At 36.6% G+C, this 25,016-nt stretch overlaps 1 protein-coding gene across 1 annotated transcript; it reads right to left on the bottom strand.

Annotated features, from left to right (window-relative positions):
* Positions 1 to 4,466: 4,466 nt before the first annotated feature.
* LOC122809757 (carbohydrate sulfotransferase 6-like) lies at positions 4,467 to 23,389 on the bottom strand. Its single transcript, XM_044081479.1, has 2 exons — positions 23,245 to 23,389; positions 4,467 to 7,875 (listed from the first exon to the last, which is right to left on the bottom strand). Exon 2 carries the CDS (start codon positions 7,858 to 7,860, stop codon positions 6,706 to 6,708), a length of 1,155 nt encoding a protein of 384 aa, XP_043937414.1. The 5' UTR covers positions 7,861 to 7,875; positions 23,245 to 23,389; the 3' UTR covers positions 4,467 to 6,705.
* Between the last annotated feature and the right edge of the window lie 1,627 nt (positions 23,390 to 25,016).

Genomic DNA, 25,016 nt, shown 5'->3' with positions numbered 1-25,016 from the left:
CTGTTATTTCTAATGAATGGGGTGTTGAGAGCGTTAGAGCATTTTTGAACCACAAGAAATGTTTCACCAATGACAAGGTTAATCTGTTATGCATGCTTCTTGAAATTGTATTTGAGAATAATGTTTTCATTTTTGAAAATGAACATTTTCTGCAGAAGGTTGGCGTAGCCATGGGCACTGCCTGTGCCAATACCTACACCAACCTGGCAGTGGTTCAATGGGAGAAAACATTTTTGTTGCACAATAATGCCTTTTCAGACTATATTATGTGGTATATGCATTTTGTGGATGATATGTTTTTGATTTGGCAAGGCACTCAGTCAAAACTGGAGGAGTTTGTGACCTACATGCATAGTACCACCAGTTTCCTTAGATTTACCTACAATTACTCCTCTGCAGAGATAGATTTCTTAGATGTGACGGTCAGTAAAACAGAACTTAATACCTTATGCGCTAGTGTATTTAGGAAACTGACTAGGAAGAACACCTTTTTGCATAAAAATAGTATGTACCATAGGCACATTGCATGCAATGTGTTGAAAAGCCAGGTTTATCAAATAATGAGGTTACATAATGATGACTCTCAACTACGTATAGCGCTTGACTCTCTTAAGAATGATTTCTTACACAGAGGTTATAAGGGGAAATAAATTGATGCCTGTATCACCAATGCTTGGCAAGAAAGGTAAAGGAGATGTAAGGCCTATTATAATAATTCAGAGGCACCCCATAGTCCACAGGCATTATATGCTATGACTGATACTTTGAGGGTACCCTTACCCTATTCCAGTGACATTAATAATTACTGCAAAATTATAAAAAAGAACTGGAATATTTTACATATGGTAGAAGAACTGAAGGGCGTCTAGATACTACACCACAGTTTACTTTTAAATATAAAAAGTCACTTAAGAAGCATTTGTGTTATAGATCACAGCATCACAATGGAACTGTTCGATCCAGCAGGAAGGACACTTTTGCCTGTAGGTCTTGTGCAGCGTGTAAGCATATTCTTTCAGGTTCAGTTTATATACATCCCTATGTGAATCTTAAAATCGAGTTAGACTTCTATGCTAACTGCAAAACTACCATAGTTTATTTTAGTAGCTGTTAGGTTTGTCATGCCTTTTATATAGGCATAACTAATAGGTCTCTGAAAGATAGAATTTTGGAGCATTACAGGGATATAAGAAACAAAAGAGAGACCGATGCTTTAGCATAGCACATCATTCAGTATGGCCCAGGACATCATTTTAAGTTCTTAGTTCTACAGACATTGGATGTGGGAACTAGAGGGGGCAATGTTGTTAACTGTATAGGAGTTGCAGAACAGAAATGGATTTTACTGTTTAATGCAGAGAAACCACCTGGTTTAAATGGGGTGTCTAGCCTCAAACCTTTTCTGAAAGCACATCCACTCAAACATTAGTTTTTATTTCTTTACAATATCATATGCATGCACATAATATTTTATATTTTCTTGCTTGTGCGATTTCCAGTATTTTATATTTTAGGCTTTGCAACTTGAACTTGTGTGCAGTTTTTCCTGTGACTATACCTTTTATTCTAAATGGCTTAATTGATTTTAGGAATTCATTGATTAGTCTCATTTTAAATTGAGTGCTGTTTCATTCAGTTTTCAGTCTGATGAAGTGATATTGTAATCGTGAAAGTGCTTACTTTTAATGTTTTATTTTATTTTGAATAAACATTTTTCAGTACTCAGCCATGTTAGTGTGGTATTTGTTGTTATTTTTTTGGTTTATGTATCTTCTTTTACTGCACTTCATCCTATTCCTGTGTTTTTATTCAATCCAAGTACCTTATACTCCCACCTTATAATCCCTGGGTATGCAGTAATATCCCTACCATGTGCACTTTTGTACTCACAAAGCGAGCCTCTATATTTATGTATGTATTTATCTTTTTATTTTGCACATATACATTTTTATATGATAAATATACATTTTGTAACACTCTGATTGTCAAGCTTATAAATTTATAGCAGTACAGAATTTAGACATGAAAGTTTCAGATCACTAATTTTAGGGACCCTTCCCACTAACTATTATATATAAAGTGAGCAGTTCCATTTATAAATATCATTTTCCATTTGTTTTTGTAAGTGACAATTAGGATCCCAGTTGTACTAGTTTGGTATATAGCTGAAGTACATGTAGTCCATAGATGCAATGTTGAAAATATTTGTGCAGATGTTAAGTTTTAGCAGATCTACAGACATTTATGAAAACAGTGATAAAATGTGTTATTTTTCATGTTTTATCAGCTTTCTAGTAGTGCCATTGTGCATATACTTTCTGCTGTAAATGTTTTTATTTCGCGACTTTTTTTCCCATTTTTAAAAAAAAATTCATTTTTTTCATAAAGGCATGGCAAGTTAATTGGACAGTCTTCTTCAAATCAGAGTTAGTGTTAAGAGAAATGTCTGCTAGTGAAATTTTGAATGTTGAAGGGGAAACGGGATCTGTGACTATATGTGCGGTCTAAGTGGCCATGTGTGAAACATTTTTTTATGTACAAATAATCATTGATATGATTGGTCAGTTTTTCTTGCCAATTTTATATGTAAGATATCAAAAACTGCAAAACAATACAATTCATTTGAATAATATAATATGAAAACAAAGAAACCTGAATGATAATGTAACAAATTAAGATATTTAATATGTAAAAGCATAAAGGCAAGATATGCAATTTATAAGACAGACAGTTGATTTCAGTTTATAAATAATAGTATGTGATAGTATAAAACAACTGGAAAGATACATTTCATAAAAAATATATAGCAAGTAAAGATTTATAGCAAAAATAAAACTGATACAAAAAGATGCAGAAATAATAATAATAATAATAATAATAATAATAATAATAATAATAATAATCTGCAGTAGACCTTGAGCTATTGAAGGGGGATTATAATGGACAGTGAGGATGAATCTGGTAAAGTAAAAGAAAAGAAGGAGGCTGTGACATACCAAAATGCTGCCAGCCCAGCTAGCTGGAAATTTGTAAATAATTTATGTCACTTGAAAATATTAATATGATTTATATAGAAATGTAATACTGCCAGCCTAGCTATCTGGAATTTTGTAAATAATCATATGTCATTTTTTAAATTAATATGAGCCATAGGCTTGTCTTACAAATGTAAGAGATCTATATGTTATGTGTATATTAAACTACTGGTGCAGAAGTATGTGTTGAACTGTATGTTCTGTACTGAGCTTCAAGAATGTAACCACAGTGTACCCCACTGGAAAAGAGCAGATTTAACTTGCAAACTCTAAAAAAATAAGTGAATTGTTTTACGATTGTGTTTATCTCTCAGCTTCACTGAAGGAGACAGGATGTCTACAGCTAGAAGTGTCTTTCTATTGTCTTGAAACAGAAATAATTACTAGGTTTAAAATGTAAAAGTGTGTAACTGTTTTACGACTTCCAGTTCTAGGCAAACTTCTGAGAGATATGTATTTCTCACACAGATATGCTAAAAATTCTGTTGGCATCTGTTAGCCTGGGAACTGAAGGCATGTGACAAATAGTGATGTCATCCAGCTGACCCAGCATTAATGTTTTGATATTAATTTGGAAACTCTCACTGAGACTGTGCATTTTGTATTTGTCTTTAGACCTGGAAACATCCTCTCATCAGCACTAATATTAAGTAACTAGGGTACAGTGATTTCTTTTAGATATAGATAGGAATATAGTGAAGATTAGTTTAGATGTTTTCTATGTTTATTTGAGACTGTCCTGCAATGTTGTTTTAAAATATTTCCTGTGATTCTGAACTCTGAAGTGACTGTGTCTGTTATTGAATATTGTCTTGTTCTTTTATTATTTATTATTAAATATATGTAAACCTTTTAATTGTGGCTGGTTTGTTTAGAGATATTTAAGCTCTAAGAGTACTTGAATATGTATTTGGTGACACTGTATAGGCCACTCCAATAGCCTTGAAAGTATTGGTCACACTTACCATTTGGATAATAGTAACATTGCACAGTAGAATTGGTCACCCTTTGGGAAGGGTCTTATAATAGCTGATAAGTAGTGGTTGGTAGCAGCTGGTACTACCTTAGAGTCTGGGCGGAAGGGAGCATAGCTAGTGAACCTGTGTCAGCCTTCCCAGGAGTGTCTGTGTGTTTGTATGTAAATCAAATCTTAAAGTGTGTGTGTGTGTGTGTGTGTGTGTGTGTGTGTGTGTGTGTGTGTGTGTGTGTGTGTGTGTGTGTGTGTCAGCTACTTGGGCAGGGACATGAAGCACTGGTTGGACAGAGAGGGTGCTGGAGGTCTTAGCTTGGCCACTTGGCTGAAATCTTAACCCTATAGCTGTGCCAGTGGGGAGTCTTATTGAAGATCTGGAGAAAGAGAGAGAAACCAGCCCCAGACTCACTGTGATCTCTGTGTGCTCTTAAGGGAAATTGTACTTTACTATGTGTGTGTACTTGTCATACTCCCAATGTGCACGCTCCTCACTGGTGCTAGTGGTGAGGATTGAGGCTCCCTCATTACTGGGACAGTGTAGGGGTGTCACAGGGGAATTTAAAGGAAATCTATACCTTAAACTCAACAATACTTCTCCCCAGAGTGAGTGTTCAACCTTACATAACAATGTAGATAATTCCACATTTTAAGAGTTGTCGCTTCTCCTCTGTACTTGTCAGCTTCCTCACTGCCTATCATGTTGAGGCAGAATGAAATCTTGTAAAATTTTAGGAATTTGTCCTCTTTGCTCTTACATCAATTTACCTGTCACATATGAGAGTGTCCTGTCAAGAGAAACACACACAGCAAGGTACGCAGTCATAAAGCTATCCAGGCAAAACTTTCTCAACTTTTTTATTGTGTAAAATCACTGCATTTTCTGCTCTTCTTAAAGTCATACATAAGCTGGCTGACTCAGAGAAGGGAGAAGGAAGAAGGTAGAACAGTAAGACGTGAAACTCAAAAAATATTACCCTTTTCAAAGAAACTTTTCCCTTAACTATTTTTTTATATTTCTGATAGAATGTTTTCTAGATTGTGTAATATACATGTAGGAAGTAAATGTGAGAATCACTACAAACCAGCCATTCACACATTTACTAAGGATTGTCAAACTGATTTGATGGCAGAGACTAGGGAATTGTTATCTCATCAGCTGTGCCTTCCCAGTGTATTATGAGCAAAAAGTACATTTCCGGAAAACAAAATCACATCAGGAATCTTACCTCATGAACACATTCAGGGTAGATGAAATTAAAATTGAGTAGTTATTATGCTGTAGTCAAGTTTTAATTGTGTAACTTCACAACAAGATACATATATACTTAGTTTATGTCCATAGTTGTTCTTTAAGAAAGTGAGAGTGTGGTGGTGGGATCTTAAGAATAAGGCTGAAGGAAGAAGTGGCATACAACACCTGCCTGAAGTAGATTTTGGCAATTCTTTTTAAATTGCCAGGAAATGGAATACTATTTCAAGTATGGAATTCCAGACAGTGGTACAAAGTTTAGATAAATCCATTTAAGTGCAGGACAGGTTAAAACAAATTATCCTAAATGTATAGGTCTGTGGAACAGGAGGATGTTTAAGATCAGAGTCAAATGGGTAGGTGAGGGCAACTATTACTTGTTATCAAGTTTAAGGACATATTTTAAAGTGTGCAGCACTTCTCCATTTGTTTCTACATTGTTGTCCCTTTCTGCCTTTGTGTAGGATGTCATTATTGCATGCACAGTCAGTCACTCCTATTTAAATAACACAATTTATTAAAAGGAAAATAAAAAAAATAGTAAACCTTTTATGCAAGAAAACTTGCTCTCTTCTCGGTGAGAAAAATAAATCTTGTATTTTCTTTTACAAGCAAGAGAGCATAACACATTTGTCAAATTCTTTTTTTATTTTTAAATAATTGTAGAAAACATACATTGTATGTTTTTGTGCATGCATATGTGTGTAAGCATCATTGCTTATATCATCTGCATCTGTTAGTTTCCAGAGATCTACCTTCTTGCTTGTGCTTGTGTATGCTGGTGTCCCATGTGTTTGATTTTCATTCATGATTGCTTATATCTAAGCATGGCCTGTGCAGCCTGAAATGGTGGTCGACATGCAGACTGATACAGCAGCACCACAGCAACCTTCAGTAAATGGATCACATGTCAGTCGGTATGTGACTTGATAAACATCAACTGTATTGCAAACTCTCAAAGCCTATAAAGCGGCATGCAGTGGTACTTTAGTGACACTGACAGCAGTACAGTCTTTCAGTAACATTAGTACAGTCAGGGATAATATAGTCGTGTCTTGACAGTGAAACAGTCTCACAGTGATATTGCTGCAGTCTCCTTGTGTACCTCCTCTGTCTAGCTCTGTGACCTTTAGGACTGGCATAACTGCATAATCCCATACTACATCACTTTCCCATAGTAGGAAAAGGCAATTTGCCAGCTTCTTCAAGATGTGATCTTACACCTCATGCATTGTTCGCTATGGTTTCATGGCTTTGGGAGAACTGGAACAAAAAGCAATTCTTAGATCACTTAAATACTTACTGAGTTGGTAACATTTCCATGTTGAGAAACATATTTATGTGAACCTGATATCAGGAAACAGTTTTAATTTAAAAAGTGAACGGATCCGTGCTGCTTTTTTCTCTATGGTACCATTTTCAGTTTTTTTAAATATGTTCTTCACATTTCAAGACCTCTGTTTATCTTTGGACATGAAGAAGTCATAACCAAAAACTTGTATAGCTTCTGCACACTGTTGTTCAATTTGTTGGATAGTAAAAATAGAAAGTTCTGTCTTCCAAGCCTCAGAAACATGAACAGCATCACGCGGAGAAACTTGAAATGACCCATATTTGCCTCCATCTCCAGTGCCATGGGTGAGATTATAGATCCAAGTCTGAAGTTTTGGGGTTAAAGTTAGGTTTGTAAACTCATACAAGTCACTTGCAACTTTCAAAGGATCTTTTGTCAAGTCTTCAAAGCGTACCATTTTGTAACGGCCTTTTATGAAGCTGTGATTTTGCTGAGTCGCTTGCTTATACATATTTACCTGGGATTTACAGATTTCCTCCAAAAGTTCGTAATCCCTCTTTACAGAAAAGTAACGAAAGAAATTCCTTTTTTCCTTAAAGTTATTGTAGAGGATATTGCTGTCAAAATTTAAGGCAGAACGTTCTTTACTGCGGGATTTGAACACACCTCTAGGATCACGAACTAAATGAATAATCTTAAGATTGAGAGCAGGATCCTTCAGAAGACTATACAGTGGCTCTAAGCTGAGTATTCTAACCTCTTTCAGAACAATATGGGTGTGTGCTTGACAGACCTCCTCAACATTCCTCAAGGAGTAACTTCCACATGCCTCAGAGCAAGCCTCTTCAGTGGCCGTTTCTGAATAATCGTAAGCATCACAAGCTGGGGGAGAGCAAAGTGCACGGCTGAGGGCCCAGGCAAACAGATTCCGATTTAGTCTGCTATGAGGCTGGATGTATGGATCAAAGGCAGATGTATTACATAGGAAGAGTGATCTCAACAGCTTGCTGACTTCAACATGCAATGAATTTGCACTACTGTGCCGAAAATTCTTCCATACATGCCAGGCTGGTTCCATTAAATAGAATACATTTGGGTTAATATTGAAGAGCTGACCAAGAAAGGACGATCCTGATCTCCAGGATGAAATGATAAGGATGGAGGACTGGTTTAGATTTAATTCAGTTTTATTCCTTTCTTGTGATTTCTGATATAGTTGTAAATCTCTGTTATGTACAAGGAAGATAAAAACCACCATAACTGAAGCCTGAAGGGCAATGAACAGCTGCAGCTTGATTAGTCTTGCCATGATATTCAATAAGTCCTGTAATATGGAGACAAAAATAAGAATTACCTTTCTGCTATGATGATAAACAGTTTTAGCAACGCTAGATTTGTATTCATACATGTAAAAAACTTTCAATGTTTTATGGTCAGTTGTATATCGATAGCAAATGTTTTGACCAGACCTGTGCTCTTGGGTGCCCCAACAAGAGAGGAAGGGCCTAATGGTGGGTACTGGAAAGGTGGAAATGGCCGCTCAATTGCCTTGTAACTCCTATGATACCATAATCACACAAGTTCTGAACTGAAGAGAGGGACTGTCAGTGGTATAAATGCTGAGTAAGGATAATTATAATAAAGGATGTTACATCACAAATGAACCTAAGCAGTACCTGTGGAATCCTGTTAGTAAAGTGCATTAATCATGAAGTTACTCTCTGCCAATAAAATGGACCTAAAGCACATAAAACTTGTAGCTGTACAGAGACAGCAAAGCAGAAAGTAAAACAGTGCAGCATTAAAGCAAACATACAAACACACACACACACACACACACACACACACACACACACACACACACACACACACACACACACACGCACACACACACGTGAGCATGCACGCACACACACACATATATACAATTGCAAAGGTAATTCAGTAGAGGTAAACCATTGGACCTAATGATAGATGTAAGCCATGTAACCTATTGCACTGAATCATGTCACAGATTATACATTACTTACAAGGAAGTTATTTTTGAAAGTACAAAGATCTCAATTATGAACCTCTATACACCGTAACGAAATGTGAAACAAATGTATATATATATATATATATATATATATATATATATATATATATATATATATATATATATCTATATATATATAGTTTCCTATCAGAAGCCTGAAACACTATAAGCCTGAAAATCAAAATCCTGAAACCAAAAGCCTGAAAACTCAAAATCCTGAAAACCCAAAATCCTGAAACTCAAAATCCTAAAAACACAAATAATGCTAATATGCCAATACAAACACACTAATATCTACCGACTGACCTTAACCCTAACCCTAACCCTAAGGTCCGTCACTATCGCACACTCACCTAACCCGCGCCCTAACCCTAACTCACTTAAACCGCCCCTAACCCTAATTTTTGTCACTATTGCATACATGCCTAACCTGCGCCCTAACTCTAACTCACTTATACTGCCCCTAACCCTAACATAAAACCAACCGCACACTTACCTGAACCCAACGCATGACCTAACACCACAGGGCTAACAATAGCAAAGCCACAATGACGTCAGTATGTCTATTTTGTGTTTTCAGGATTTTGAGTTTCAGGATTTTGATTTTCAGGCTTATAGTGTTTCAGGCTTGCTTCTGATAGGGAACCATATATATATATATATATATATATATATATATATATATATATATATATATATATCTACACACACACACACACACACACACACACACACACACACACACACACACACACACACACACACACACACAGACACACACACACACATGTTGGAAAGTTGGAGGTTGTGCTACCTTGAAATATTCCCCTTATACCCCAATGCAGTGATATCAAAGTTGGTATATATAAATATTGCTGTGATGGGCCCAGCATCATGACACATGGGGTGTGTAAATTGATGAAGACCCCTGAGCAAAAAAACTTCTTTGCCATTTCTGTGAGATTCACAATTCATACTATTTCTTCTCAAATCCTACTTCATTTTTTGTAGTTGTGGGACTCTCAGTTATGTGTCCCCCAGTCAGAATAAGGAGCTCTTGTAGAAACCTTTGATAGCCATCATCCAAAAGCTACAAACATTCCAGAATGGAAATTCAACTATGAAGTTTATCTAATAGTAATCACTGCTAAAATGTTATACAACCTATGTAATACCCTCTTCCTTCTCTCTCTCTCTCTCTCTCTTTCCTTCTCCTCCTCCTGTCTTGTAACAAGCCTTCTTCCAGCACAGCTCTGTAGAATTAAATCCCACCCAATATGCATAAGAAGTCTAACTGTAGAGTCATTCATAAAACATTGCTTTTGCATCTTGTCTTCTTCCCAGTGCAGATGTTTTAAGGACCTAGATTAAGTATTTGTTCTATATTGTCTTTCTATTTTCTCATCCTTCCCCATGTATTTAACTGTAAATGTTATTTCCGTAAGGACCTCAGAGGACACTGTCCTAAGTCTCTCCTCTGGTTCTTTAGTACTTTTTCTTTACTCCCTGTCTCTCCCCTCCAAAACACATATGGAATATGTTTTGCTATCTTTCCCATTTGTCTTTTCATTTGACTTCTATTTGCTTTTGCTGCTGGAGTGGTCTCAGAACAATACTTGTAATTTTTTGTAAGCTAATGTCTTTTGTTTTTTTTACTCTGTGTCTTAAGTTGGTATAACTGGTTTTACATCCTGTGTGTTATCTGACTATCTCAAGGATTACTTGCATAAAATTAGACCCTCTTAGTAACAGCCTGCATATCATTGCTGGAGCCTTCCTGTGTCCTGACAGAGTGCTCTTCAAACTATCTGGAGATATACAGAGCTGAGTATATTTTTCTGCCATTTCAGAGTTGTGTACTGTTAATTGTTGCTTGACTAATTTTATATCATTGCTGGCTGACTTCAGAGTTGTGCACTGTTATTTTTGCTTCACTGTATAGTTTTTCAGATCTCTGCTGAAGGTGTTGGTTTTTCCCTACACATCCTCCCTATTCCTGTCTTGTTTAAATTTGGAGGCTTTTTCAGTTGCCCACACCCACTGTAGATTTGATCTGGGACACTCCCCCCAGTCCCATCTCTTTACCTCATTCTAGCTAATAGACTCCTTCTGTACTTGTTTTTAGTAATTTTTAATTGAATTGCATTTTTTTAAACTGTTTGGTCTAACATTGCTACATACTCACGTGTGCTAGCTTGCACTGCATTTGAATTGTTTTTACTGCTGTTTTAGCTACTTTTCTGTATATAAAAAAAATCTAAGCCTGTTTCCTACCTTCCTGTAACTAGTGTAGTCCAGATTCAGATTTGCTGTATCCAGGACTGTATGTAAGCTTCTAAGCCCCCCAAGCTTTCTGTGTTGGAGGGAAGCCTTCTAGCTTATCATTGGGAGTGGTAAGCACTAGGTAACCTGTCTATCACATAAGCAGTGGTTCTGGTCCAGAAATTGTAGTTATTGGCCGTTTGGGCAGTTTTTCCATCTCTCTCAACTTTCTGATTTAAAAGCCCGCATTTGCACTTGTTTCCCCCATTTCCTGTAACTAGTTTAGTCCAGATACAGATTCTTAGTTTTAGCACTTGAATTTGCTTATTTGTGATTAGCACTTGTTCAGAACTTGTTGTAAGCACTAAACAACCTAATAATTACTACAGCACTCAACCTTCCTCATTACCTAGAGGAAAACAGTTTTGGTACTTACTTTCCTCACTTTCTTAGAAAAAAACAGCTCTTGTACTCACTTTCCTCACTTATCTAGAGGAAAATAGTTTTTTATTCAGGCATGTCCAAGGGTCAGCTCCCAGTGTTCTCTCCTGGCTATCTGATGAATCTGGGCATCTTGGGGCAATGCAGAAATTGCCTCATGTACACAGACAACCCTCTCCTCCTACCACCCAACACTACAACCTGTGAGAGATGCACTTATCTAGCCAAACTGGAGGTAATGCTCTCTCCAACCAAGACTGAACTTGACAGTCAAGAGGAGAAGGTAAACACTTGCACCACACCACACTCATCACATAGTCTCACTAAATCTATACCACCAAAATCCACACATAGAAACACAAAAACATTCACGGAGGCTTTCAATAATAATCTGCTCAAACAACAGAGATCTCCAAAGCAGAAATGCAAGCAACATCCACCCCCCAACACAACCCAAATGACACATAGCCCGCAGACTCAGTGCCACTCAACCACAGCCAATAAGACAAAACAACATACCCAGCACACTAGTCATAGGTGACTCTATAGTCAGGCACACTGATGTCCCACTCACCAGGCTAAACAAGGAGAAGGTTACTGTCAGCTGCCTGTCGGGTGCCAGGATCTGCCACATAACCCACGCACTCAGGTCACTCCACAACAAGTACAAATATGACTCTGTCATTATCCATGTTGGCGTGAATGACCTGAGATGTACCACCCTGGACTACATGACAAGACACATGGAAGAGCTCTCTGATCTTGTAGCCCAGGCAGGTATGACCCTAGCCCTGAGTAGAATTCTGCCATCACCCAGAATGATACCGCAGTACAAGGACAAAATGATTGACTTCAACCATTGGCTAAGCTTCTGGTGTCATTCTAAAGGGATCCAGTATCTGTCTGCCTGGGATGACATGGTCGACAGACCACGATGCTTTGCCAGAGATGGCCTGCACCTGTCACCCCTGGGATTCCGGATACTGGCTAAGGTTCATGCCGCCCCTATAGTGCCTTTTTTAGGCAAGGTTCAAATGACAAATTCGCCACCATAACAGGAACAGGCAAGCAAAAACTGAGGGTGATGCTACTCAATGCTAGAAGTCTAAATCTCAAAATGCATTAAATTGAGGCACTCCTTAAAATGGAGAACTTCGATATCTGCGCAGTGACTGAGACCTGGTTCAAGGCTCCAGAGAGCACTCCTGCACTACCAGGCTATAACTCATACCACACTTTTCGGCCATGTAACCTGGACCGGAACACCAAAGGCGGAGGTGTGTCCATATTCATTAAGGAAATCCACACCTCCAGGCTAGTTGCTCAGCATAATGCATCCGAGGCTATCCAAATGCAACTAACTCTTGGGAAAACTGCAATCCAAATTGTAGCTTGCTACAGATCCCCCACCATGCCCCAGGATTTCCACTCCTCTTTTCTTGATGTACTGGAAAATATTAGGGTTCAACCAAATACCCTAATAATGGGAGATTTCAACTACCCCACCATTAACTGGAAAAACTTCTCATGTACCAACTCCTTCACTCAACGCTTTCTGGAATTCATAAACTCTCCAAAGCCAAGAACACAGCATCCATGGGACCAGACCACATCCCAGGCTGCATTCTACACCAACTACAGAATGAACTGGTACCCCACCTAAGTACCATGTTCAATCATAGCCCCTCACCTCAGGCTTTGTGCCTGCTGAATGGTGCACAGCGACGGTTATCCCACTCCATAAGGGGGGAACCACCACGGACCCTGGGAACTACCACCCCATTAGCCTGACGAGCCTGGTCTACAAGGCCATGGAACATACCATCATGGAACTTATAAACAAAGACATTGGTAATCTCCAAACTCTGGACCCTACCCAGTTCGGGTTTGTAAAAGGCAGATCATGTCTCCTAAACCTGATAGACTTCTTTGAAGCAGTCACCAAAGCCGTAGACGAGGGTAAGGTGGTTCACACAGCCTATCTAGATCTTGCCAAGGCTTTCAACACCATCCCCAAATCTGGAATTATAGATAAACTCACTAAACTAGGTATAAATCCCTACGTCACAAAATGGGTTGCCAACTGTCTCACTGACAGAACCCACACTATGAAAGTAGCAGTCTCCAAATCCGACTTCAGACCAGTGACAAGTGGAGTACCACAGGGTTCAGTCCTGGGTCCTCTCCTGTTTGGTATCTACTTCTCTGAAGTACAGGCTAACACAGAAGGTCTTTGGCTAATGAAGTTTGCAGATGACTGTAAACTAGGAGCCATAATCGAAACTCCTAATGATGTGGGCATCCTACAAAAGGGCCTCACTGAGACAGATGCCTGGTGTCAAAGCCATGGCCTCAAGCTCAATTCCAGACAGTGCGTTGTCATCCTCTTTGGTAAAAACTCTGTACCCATGAACTACAACAAAGGCAGTAGTATACTTAACACCGAAAGTGTGATAAGAGACCTTGGGACACAGGTGGACAGTAGTCTCTCCTTTGATAATCACATCACCACAGTAATCAGGAAATCCTTCTACGTGGCACACCTCATCACAAAAGGTTTCTCATCCAGAAAAAAAGTGGTCATTGTTCCCCTCTACTCATCACTCATTAGACCCATTATAGAGTACAATGCCCATTTTGGTATGTACCTCACAAGACATCTACAACAACTGGAAAGGCTGCAGAAATACCTCACAAAGTGGATTACCAGCCTCATACAGATGCCCTGCGCAGACTGCCTCAAAAAACTCCAGCTTTACTCCGTCGCATATCGCCTACTCAGAGGTGATCTCTGCCTAACATACAAAGCTATGTCAAACCCAGAGCTGTTGGACATGCTCCACTTAAAGAAGTCCCAATCCCTCCAAGCTACATGCTCTAGGGACCTAAACCTTGTCACTACAATAAACAGAACATGCTGGAGGGATAGATTCCTGTCCCAGAGACTTCCCATACTCTGGAATAAACTACCTATCTATATCAAACAAAGCTCCTCATTAGTACTCTTCAAGAAAAACTTGATGACTGGATGGGAAATAAGAAATTCACCCCGGGAATCACTTCTGTGGCTCTGCTTGACAGTGGCACAGGAAAATAATTTTCTTGGGTGAAAAAAGCCAGGGTACCTTTTTGGCTGGGCTTGTATAGGTCCTAGGGCCGATAGCCTAGTACCTACCTATGAACCTATGAACTTAGCTTTCCGTGATTGTATCTTTTCTTGTATTTCTTTAATTGCAATATAGCTTTTTGTAATTTATCTTACTACTTGCACTATAGCTCTGTGTGATTAACTTTTATAGTTACATTTGTATGTGTCTCATGATGGTAGATTACATGGTTTTCTGCCACTTACAGCCTGCCTCATGCCTCATGCAGTTTAAGCTAGTGTCTTCTGTTTGGTTATCTGTTTGCTCAAAGTTCTGTAGCTTACTTAGATTTTATGCACCTTTACAATACTACTGAAGATGATGCTTTTATATTTTCTACTGGATATAATATATTGTGGTTTTGTTATTATAATAAATCTATTTTCTACTTGTGACTTGGGCTGTGGATGAAACGGGTCTATGGACTATTTTATTTAGCCAGTTAACAAATAAATAAATAAAGAAAAAATTCCAGCCTATATCGCACTGTATCTCACCAAAAATATATAAAACATATTAACATATTATTGGATGAAGGATGCAGAAAGCCTTGCAAACTGATCCAATGTCTGCTTACCTGGGCAGATTACTGGCATTACTCAGTATTACAGATCAGATAAGGCATGATACATGACATGAGATTCTGCAGGAGTAATTCTTAAGGGGGTATATGCAGGAGAAGGTAGCATGATTTGTCTATTTGCATCTAAAGGGTCATAAATCCAGCTAGAAAAATGTTTTCTTAGATAGCTCATCCACATGACAGCTACTACAACATCACCTGTACCAGAGTAACCGATTCAGCTGTAATCTACTAGAAATATGCAACATTCTGTTCCTCACAGATGCCTGCAAAAATTCCAGTGCCTGTATTTTTGATGACAGCTCTGAGATAAGGTTCTGTATTTCCCAGGTTGGTATTTCAGACTCAGAGAAGAGCAATATATCCTTACTGTGCTGTAAACAGCTCTATATTCCCATTCAGCATAGTGTAGAAATCACTGTGTATAGTTCATGCAAGATAGTAGTGTGCCTTAAGAAAAAGAAGTAAATACTCATTTTATCAGAAACAAGTCTGTTGTTAGCACAATTCGTGTTGGAAGTCAGAGTTGCATTTGTTGCCCTCTAAGGAACTCAAGATAACATGGTATTACAAATACTTAGTGCCTTTTAATTGACAAGTACAAGGTGCCTGGGTGAACTACAAGGTATGACTGACTAGATTATTAATTATGTCTGTAAATTTTGTTCGTATTTCATTTGTAAAATATCAGCATTTCCCCCAATGCGTGAGTTTTGCAGACATTGCAGTGCTCTTATAATGACTAGAAAGTGATTGATTAGAAAGGTGCCATTTGCTGTGAGTAGCCATGCATGCAAATGACTGGTAGTTCTGAAGTGGAAATTAGCAAAGCTGTCCTGCATCACCTGTCATTATGAGGGCCAAAAACCAGTATGCAACTGAAGTGTAATGAGTCGGTCATCAACCAAATGAAGAGCATAAAAGGACAAGAAACCTACCAAAATGAACCTGAAGGTACCAATGCATGATGATTTTTTTCAGTAAATGATTCAGCTCTCTTATACTAGACATTTCCTTTATTACAGACATCTGACTGAACCACAGAATTTTTGATCTCCTGGAATCTTTGGCTACTAGCAATTGATCAGTTAGTTAAACTAGAGATGAACCTCGATGGGAAAGAAATTAGATGTTAAAAAGGAGGAGAACAAATCAGAGGACTTGAAAGAGCATATGATGTGCAACAATTCATTTATTTATTTAATATTTGTTGACTGGGTTAGTCCAACTGAGCTAAGTAACAATTGTTCAGTGGATGTTTTACAATTTTAGTGTTAACAGTATCAGCAGGTTACAATGTATACATACAATGAAATACATTTTATCAAAAAAATAATAGTGGAAAAAACATAATAAGCATACATAAGAGAAATTATTTGACACACACATTTTCAATAAACAGTGAAAAAAGTTCATAGTGTATGTCGTTATTTCATGAGACATGTGACTTTAGAAATGGAGATAAAGAGTTGGAGAAGAAGAATGATACTTTGAAGAAATTTACGAGCTAAAAAGGTTTGAAGTTTTGGTGATTACATCTGAATTAATGGGCTAGATCAGGGAGGATGAGTGCAGAGGCAGGACCAGTGAGTTTGCAAGTACACTCTAGTGGCAGTTTTGAACTGATTTGGATGTTTGAGGAACCTGATTTCTAGTGGTGATTTGTTCCATGATATGGTAGGATGGCACACTGGGGTGCTGTTTGGGTTACTGAAGGGAATAAGGAGATGAGCTCAATGGCCTTCATGCAGTAGTTTTGTGTTTACCCCTTCTGGTATAACATTAACAATGAGCACATCAGTGACAGAGTCCACTAGTCTGTGAGAGGAAGCACTCTTCACATGAAGCACCCAAACCAATGATTCCCCTCTACTAAAGTATTGGGAGACAGAAAGGTGTACTGACATCTGTCTCAGTCAGATGTGAAGCCGGATTGAGTCACCAATGATTTTTCAGTGAATGTGCAACAGAATGGACCATCACTAAAAAAAAAAAAATGCATGGCAAGCTAGTCTCAGATTCCATCATATTTAGAGTGAGTTGCCTCACTGCTCTGCATGGATTCATGCAGCAAAGTCTGTGCATTGAGCAGTGGTCATCTAGTTAAAAGTGTTACTTCCAGACCTGTTTTAAAAATTATGTGGACTGACATACAGCATTGTTTTACTATATGCTTTCATCTTGCATATCCAGGCTTGAGGCATAGCTATGGGGTGTGGAGTGAGCTGCTCACTGTACATGTTTTGAACTGGGGTGCATAGGTCTATCACAGTTCAGACTTTATGTGTCAGTTTACTTTTTAGAGTTTAAGTACACTTTGAATATTAAACTTTTATGTGAATGAGAGGTCTATGCCTTATCTTAGCATCTTGCCACTGCATTTCCCAGAGTATTCCGGTGATCCTCCATTTCCAATTCTGCAGGTCATTGCAGGCTTAATGAGGATACATCTCTTGTATAGATAAAGTGCATTAGAATGTTCAACTACAGGAGTAGATGTTGTGCTTCCCTATTTTTACCAGCTATTCTTGCATGCCCCTGTTTAGCCCACAGAGCAGAGGTAAAGCTACTAACTTGAAATAATTAAATTATGGCAGCACACTTTAGAAAGACTTAAGCCTGAGACACACAAAGGTGCACTTGTGGGAGGTGTTATGCAGATATGTGCTTCTCAGGTAATACTTTTGATACTTTTCTGAGGTAACTTGAAGTTGGTCCTGAAATCTCACTGTACATGTTTGTTTTAGCCTGAGTTTTATAGGCATTTTAATGTCATAAACATAATGACTGGAAATTACTAAACTGGATCTTTATATGGTTATATAGAGGAAATTTAGTACTGGTTCGCTCGTGTCTTAATTTTTTTATCTACATAATAGCATCAGTTTCTGGGGTTCAGGGCTGACTTCTGGTCACTGTGTGGAGTCTGCATGTTTTCTCTTATGTCTATATTGTAAACTAACATCAGTATTCAGCATGTTGGCTAGAAACTGCCAAATTTCAATGTACACTTCAAAAGTACAGAACACAAGAAGCAAGTCTTTTATTCTGAGGCATGCAAGTGCTAGACTATTTATTTTCAAAGTCTGAACATTAGAGATGTTGATTAGTTATAATAACTTCTGCCTGCTATATATGAACATTTTTTTACTAAAGAAATTTAACAGTAACCACTGAATTTGTATATTCAGAATTTATTTTTATACCTCAAAGTTTGATTTCATGGAGTCATTTGTTCATTTTTTTGTGGCCACCTTAATCCAGGTAGGCAATACTCATTAACAATTGAGATCCAAGGAAAATGTTTCAATAACAGTAAGCAATAATGACAAAAAGTACTATCAGCCCAGAATAAAGCAGCAACAATTCAAAACTAATCAAATTATTCTTGTAATAATACAAGTGCTACCAATATATGACTAGCTAGGATATGTATACTGCAAGCAAAAATTAAAGTTAATATGAATGTTATTAGCTAAGAGTAATGCAGGTACCTGAGCAATGCAGAAATGAAAGAAAAGTACATAAGGTAGAAAATTTAATCTGATCAAACTAATTATAACTTAAATGACAATTGCTGACCTTGCAATTTTCCCTTTATTTAACCTCTCAGACTTTTAAAGCACACCAATCAGAAGACCTAAATGTTACACATTGAATTAATATTAAATGCTACCAGATGATAGAACTGACCTCCATAGCTAACCTTTTTAAGGAAAGTCGCACATTAGTCCTAAGGTAACTAGTAACAGTATTTTTAACTTACAGTAGATGCCTTTTCAAATACAATGTCACATGCAAAAGATATTTAGATATTTAAAACTGGTTAAGACCAGTATTTCGTATTCCTGTACTTTGTCAACAGTCCAGAACAAATTAGACTTACTAACAGAGGTACTGGTGGCACCTTTCTTACACATGTGCATACATATAATTATGTAACTAAAGGCATATGCACAATTGCATCCAACTACATTGATCACCAGTTGAAAAATATATAAAGGCATACTTTATTGGGATTTGTATGTGTGCTTCTAATAATTCATTCTCTGTTATTCTATGAAAGTTTTTTTTAATCTCCAACTTTAAAAATTTTCCCTCTCTAATACAATGCTATCATTAATCTTCTGCCAAATACTGTATGCAATATTACAAATCTGCATAAAAAGAATATTTGATAATCTTGAATTAAAAACCTGAAAGGGAGATTGATATCCATCACTAGTTATTTTACTGGGCACTGTAGTATTACATAGTCTTTTAAATAATTATAATAATACATACTTTATTTTACAGAGTCTTTGTTAAGCATTTGTATAAGCAGTAAAGCATTTAGTAAATTCATTATAGCACTTAACATGCATGAATTTTTGATATATGCACCCCCAAAAAAGCACTACAAAAACTTATCTATTGTGTATAAATATCATTTCTGCATTCTTCTCAGGGGCATTTTCAACCAGCCAGCTTACAACAACTAGCATGCTAGGTATTTGCCTAGTTTGCCCTGCTTAAAGTTGACTGTAATAACAATATAAGTTTGGTAGGGTCTATGTTCGCTTACTGAATGAAAATAACATCAAACCATGAAAAAACGAAATTACAACATCGAACTGTAAAATCATTGAAAACTGGCACCTGTGGGGAAAAAAACAGAGAATGGCCATAGCTGGCCAACATCATGCACACATGCACCCCCCACCCTCCCTAGCTATATATACCGACCTATATATACTGACTCCAAGATCACACTACAGTGGGGAATGGGGCAAATTTAAAAGGTTTTCATTCACATACCTTATGTATCACATTACTTCTTGGTTGCTGGCCTACCATGGCCATTCGCTGAATTTATTTTTATAGTTCTTGGCGTTCAGTGCTTTTCTGGTTAACTGTTTTACATTTGTTCTTTTGCATCTTGATGTTTTTCAAATTTGGTAGCCAAACATAGACCCAGTCAGTTGGAGTTGGCATGCTTTTTCTTCACTACTCTACTTCTAATAGGTGACATTGTATCTGACATGCTTTTGAGGAGACTATGTACATGAAAAGCAGGAAAGCAGAAAGTGTAGAGTGATGATGGCATCAAACACCCAAAGCAGCTATTCATGTCTTTTTGCACATTTGCATCTTCTTTTTCAAAGAAAAATATGCAGACGGTAGCAGAGAGAGCCTTAGACTGCTTCTGTATTATTATCCAAGACAGGCCTGATATGAGAAAAGACTCATTATCTCTTCTCTGGACTAAAGACAGTAAAAGCACCTGTGAGACCCAATAATGGCTGTCAGTCTGGCATATCTATGTAACTTTGCAAACTGAGGAAATATGTCTTATAATGGGACTTAATACAGTGCACATACTGGAGCACATTCATTTAATGCTGAAGAACCCATTGACATCTGCAGGGAAAACTATTCAAGATAAATAAAGGGAACACAATGAAGCCAGCCGTAAACAGATGCATTGCTTTAACAAAGGCTTCTTGCATATTGATAATCAGGTCAGTCAAAGCCACTGCATCATACAGGTAATGTTAAATAGATAAGTATAGACTGAAATGTAAAGGAGAGCCATGTGCAGAAGCTGATAATATTTTATCATATGTACCAACAGCAAAATCACACCACAAGCTTTGCTCCTATCATTATTTTTTATTTATTTTTATTTTTATTTAACATTTGTTGACTGGGAAAGTCCGACTAGGTTCCACAGATCCTGTTTTCAGTGGAGACCCGGGGAGAAATGTTCAAGAAGCTCCAATTACATTTTAAGGTAGAATAAAAACAATGTTAAAGGCATTTATATTCAACCCTGGGCCATATTATCATTTTATTGTCAACACACAATCATTATCATGTGGTGCTTATATAAACATTTGCAGTTTAGCTTTTTTTTATGTACTCTATGTTTATATGCCCAGAGTCTTTTTTGTGCAAGTATAGTTTTGGGCAGAAGAATGCATGTTCTCGATTGTGTCTTCAGCAGTAATGATAAATGGTGACTGTAGGAAGTGGTTAGTTTTTTTTTTCTTGTTTTGTTCCACCACAAAATACAATAATAATAGTCATATTGATGTGATAGAATGTTTATAAGGTCAAGATATTATCAAATGCATTATATTTGCTCCACTTTCTTCCTACAGTTCTCTACTAAATAACTGTGGATATTTACTAATTTTAACCTTTTGAATACTGTATAGTTGTTGCAAAAGATGTGATTGCAAATGCTTCTAAATATAAAATTTCACTATTTACCAATCAAAAACACTCTCCTTTTCCTGAAGTGTAGCAGCCATGAAGTTTATTATATTAAAAAGCTATCCCTGCATTTGAGTATGAGGCAAAGGAACATGAAGTCTCACTGGCACTCCATTTTTTTTAATTTTTAGAATTGAGTTTGAATTGAATTTGAATGTGTTTTTACTTACATCATGTACAGTTATGTCACAGGAACTTTATTGGGTAACTTTACAGACTTAGAAAAAAATATTTTTAAGTTTAACCAGAATGAGTCACAATTTATACATATTTTCTGCATGTAATTAAGCACCATCAATTTTGTTTGAAGGAAAGTATAATTTTATAGGCATTGCATTTATTTGCATTTATTGCAATCCTAAAAAATAAAATATTAGGGGCTTTAAGAAATGGATATATGCTAACATAGCCGAATAAAGCAGAAATACAAGCCAGCCATAGCAATAAAATACTGGATATTGTATTTATTGAATGAATGACAGATTGTGCAGTTCATTTGATCCAGACTGTAACTTTTGCCTGATAAGCCATATAACAACTATACAAAACAAAATCCAAAACGTTAATATCTTCAGAGTTGATAATAGACAACAGTTCAATGTTACACACATGCCATAATTATATTTTCATTTAATATATGAAAAACGTTTTTAAAATTCTATGAATGCATGAAAAATACTCTTTCACAAAAGTCATGTGCTCAATTTTGCATTGTGTTCAGAGAGATGAGTTTAAATCCATGACAAAAGCAATTAAAAAAACATTTTAACTGATGTTACAATATTACTTTTTTTTTTTCTCGATTGTATGGAAGGTATTTTTCTGATGCAGCAAATAAATGACGAAACATCTCATCGCAAATATTTATATCTTGTTCATTAGTGAAATGGTTAGAGTTGCGGAGCATGTAGTACTGACTAATACAGCACTTTAACATTACAAGATTCTGACATTTTGATTGACTTATTTATACTGAGTCATCACACATGTACCATGCGTGATCATGTTTTACATCAGGAATATGTGCAGATAGAGTTTAATTCCCAGTTAAATTAGAAAGGTGCAAACAATAACAATAGGGGGAGCAAGGGGCAAGAAAAGATATAAATGACTTTGTCTTTGAATATATCCCGAGGCCCTACTAAAAATTATAACATGGACCTGAATTAAGTTATTTTACTGTTAGTTGTTTTTAAATTATATATCACATGAAAAGTATCAGAAAACAAATACTGTGGCCCTGATTATGCTGTTATCATAATAACTGCCTGTTTTAGAATATCAGGAAGAACAGGATTAGTGGAAACATTTTTTTATTCTGAAAAAGAGACTATCACACATGCATTACCTTGTTAACATGAATGGCTGCATTTGATTCCAACAATTCAACAAGCAAAAAGAATGACGTCACACTTACATAAATTCCCTAATTGTAAACCAGTAACCAGTGAGAAAAATGATATAACATTGCAACTGTTTTAGTAATATTTAAAAAAAAAAATCAAAATAAGCAATTTTTTAAGTCAGGGTGCTTAAAGAGTAACTGTATAATGGTGTTTTAGTTATTTAACAGTTTTTTCTGTAAATATTAAAAAAAAAATAGTTGCATTTTATTTTATTTTATTTATGAGCCATTTCTGCTAATTCAAATATAACTGTTTGCATATATAAAGTATCCAGAATGATGCAGCACACCAAATTTCTCCACAGAAATAAATTCAGGAAAGCTGAACACACTTTTATGCAAGGATTTCTACACAGAAAGTCAGCAACAGCAATTACTATTTCATGATTTAACGAAGATTTATTTCAAAAGTTTATAATGACTATATTGTAGGGGAAAAATACACATATGCATGGTTAATAAAATATTATATTAAATATTTAAACAGTCCACGAACAAAAAAGGTAAGCTAATGCATACTAGCAAATGTTTTCCTTGTAGTTTTTAATCTTTAATCTTACCTTGTTTACAAAATATTGGCGGTGTGTGCTTCTAGGCTTGCAAGGAAACTTTATAAACCTCTACTTAAGTGCTAATGTCCGCATCATCTCATACTTCATTAATATTAATATTACACACCCTTGCAGTTTATATGTGACAGTGTTGCATAAGCAGAGTAGTGAAGAAACAAACATGCAGATTAGGTCTTTCCACCTGACACTATAAGGGCAGGGCCAGTGGTTCTCTAACACGTAATTCAGGGTTGCTTGGCAGCTGCATATTTAACTAATTCAGTAATGACAAGTGTAGAAGGTATGCAAGGCTGTCATATAACAACGATTGTCAGAAAATCATTTTACCTCAACCAGTGTTTGCATTCTTGTGCAGAAGCACCATTTTACATAAATAAATACCTATTGTACAGACATAAATAGTACAGGCAATGAGTAAGCATAAACAACAGGTCACTGTCTGCATGTTCCTAGGTGCTATATTTAACTACAGTGTGTAACACTGATATCATCATTAAGCTGGTAACTACTCATTTGGACACAAATGCTTTGTTGCAAAAGATCTACTTTAACAGATTACACTAGACACATAAAATACGTAACTGTGAAAATCTTAGTTTCATCATTTTAGTAATATGATATACAAGACATTTTTACAAAGATCACATTACCACATTTTACAATATTTTGATAGAGAAGCAAACATCTAGGACTACGACAGCATTTTCCTTAACCACTCATTCCTATATTTATTTCCAAATGTTTATTTTAATTTTCTTCTTCTAGAGGAAATACTGTTTTTGGTAATACAAATCAGATTGTCCATAATAGTTCAAGTTAACTTTTACTTATACATTTACTAAATTTAATTCTATGTGTTGAGAATATCAATGCAAACTTGCATCTCATTATGAAAAACATTTGAATGTAGCAAAAAATAAAACAACCTAGAAAATCCTATGCAGAATTTTACATTGTATGCAGCTTTCACATATTAACTTGTTCACTGGGCAAACACTTGTTGTATAGGTATGCATATGTTCAAATACCAAAGAATTCCAATATATAAAACTGGTTTTCGGAAAGAGCTACTCTCTTATTCCTTGGTCAGGTGATATTGTCATGCCAGACCATCTCAGTGACAAGCTTTTTTTTTCTAATTATATTGCCTACATTTTGTACTGCTCCTGTATATATAGTTTTTAATCTTCACAGAGTACTGGAATAGTAAGAAGCCTCTACAATTGAATGCAGCATGGAAGACCAAATCTGGGTATTAACTCTTGCAAATGTTTCTTGGTGACCATAGTCACATCATTTGTAGTACAAGGGTAAGTTTCTCCCATCCAGAAAACACATCTATAATTAAGAAAAACATATTTACATTTATGGGACAGTGAAAGTTCAATGAAAATCCACACAACAAAAAAGTCCCTCTGGCTTTTTTAATGTCTGTGTACAGACACTTTTTGGCACGTAATACAGTTATTTACAAAATGCTGAATGACTTCAGAAATGTAAGCGACATACCAATCAGTCAATCAAAATGTGTCTTGTTAATGCATTTTTCCCTAAATAAGAGAACAAATTGTAAGCCCAAACCAGGTGAGTTAGAAAAGGGCTTGGGGCAACTAGCCTGACATCTGGGTGGTGCCACTAGCTTGATATCGGAGTGGTGCCACAGTGAGTCTAGAGAGTGGCTACAGCCATCACGGATCCACCTTACCCTTTCAGAGTCATCATCTTGATTTTGAAAAGAAAACAATTCCTGTAAAAAAACA

This window comes from Protopterus annectens, chromosome 8.part0 (assembly GCF_019279795.1).
Source record: "Protopterus annectens isolate FY-2018-M chromosome 8.part0, PAN1.0, whole genome shotgun sequence".
Taxonomy (NCBI): Eukaryota; Metazoa; Chordata; order Ceratodontiformes; family Protopteridae; genus Protopterus; species Protopterus annectens.
This window is presented reverse-complemented; position numbering and strand designations above follow the sequence as displayed.

Bases quoted from the DNA above. Each gene is read 5' to 3' on its own strand.
- LOC122809757 (XM_044081479.1), bottom strand. From the start codon at position 7,860: ATGGCAAGACTAATCAAGCTGCAGCTGTTCATTGCCCTTCAGGCTTCA.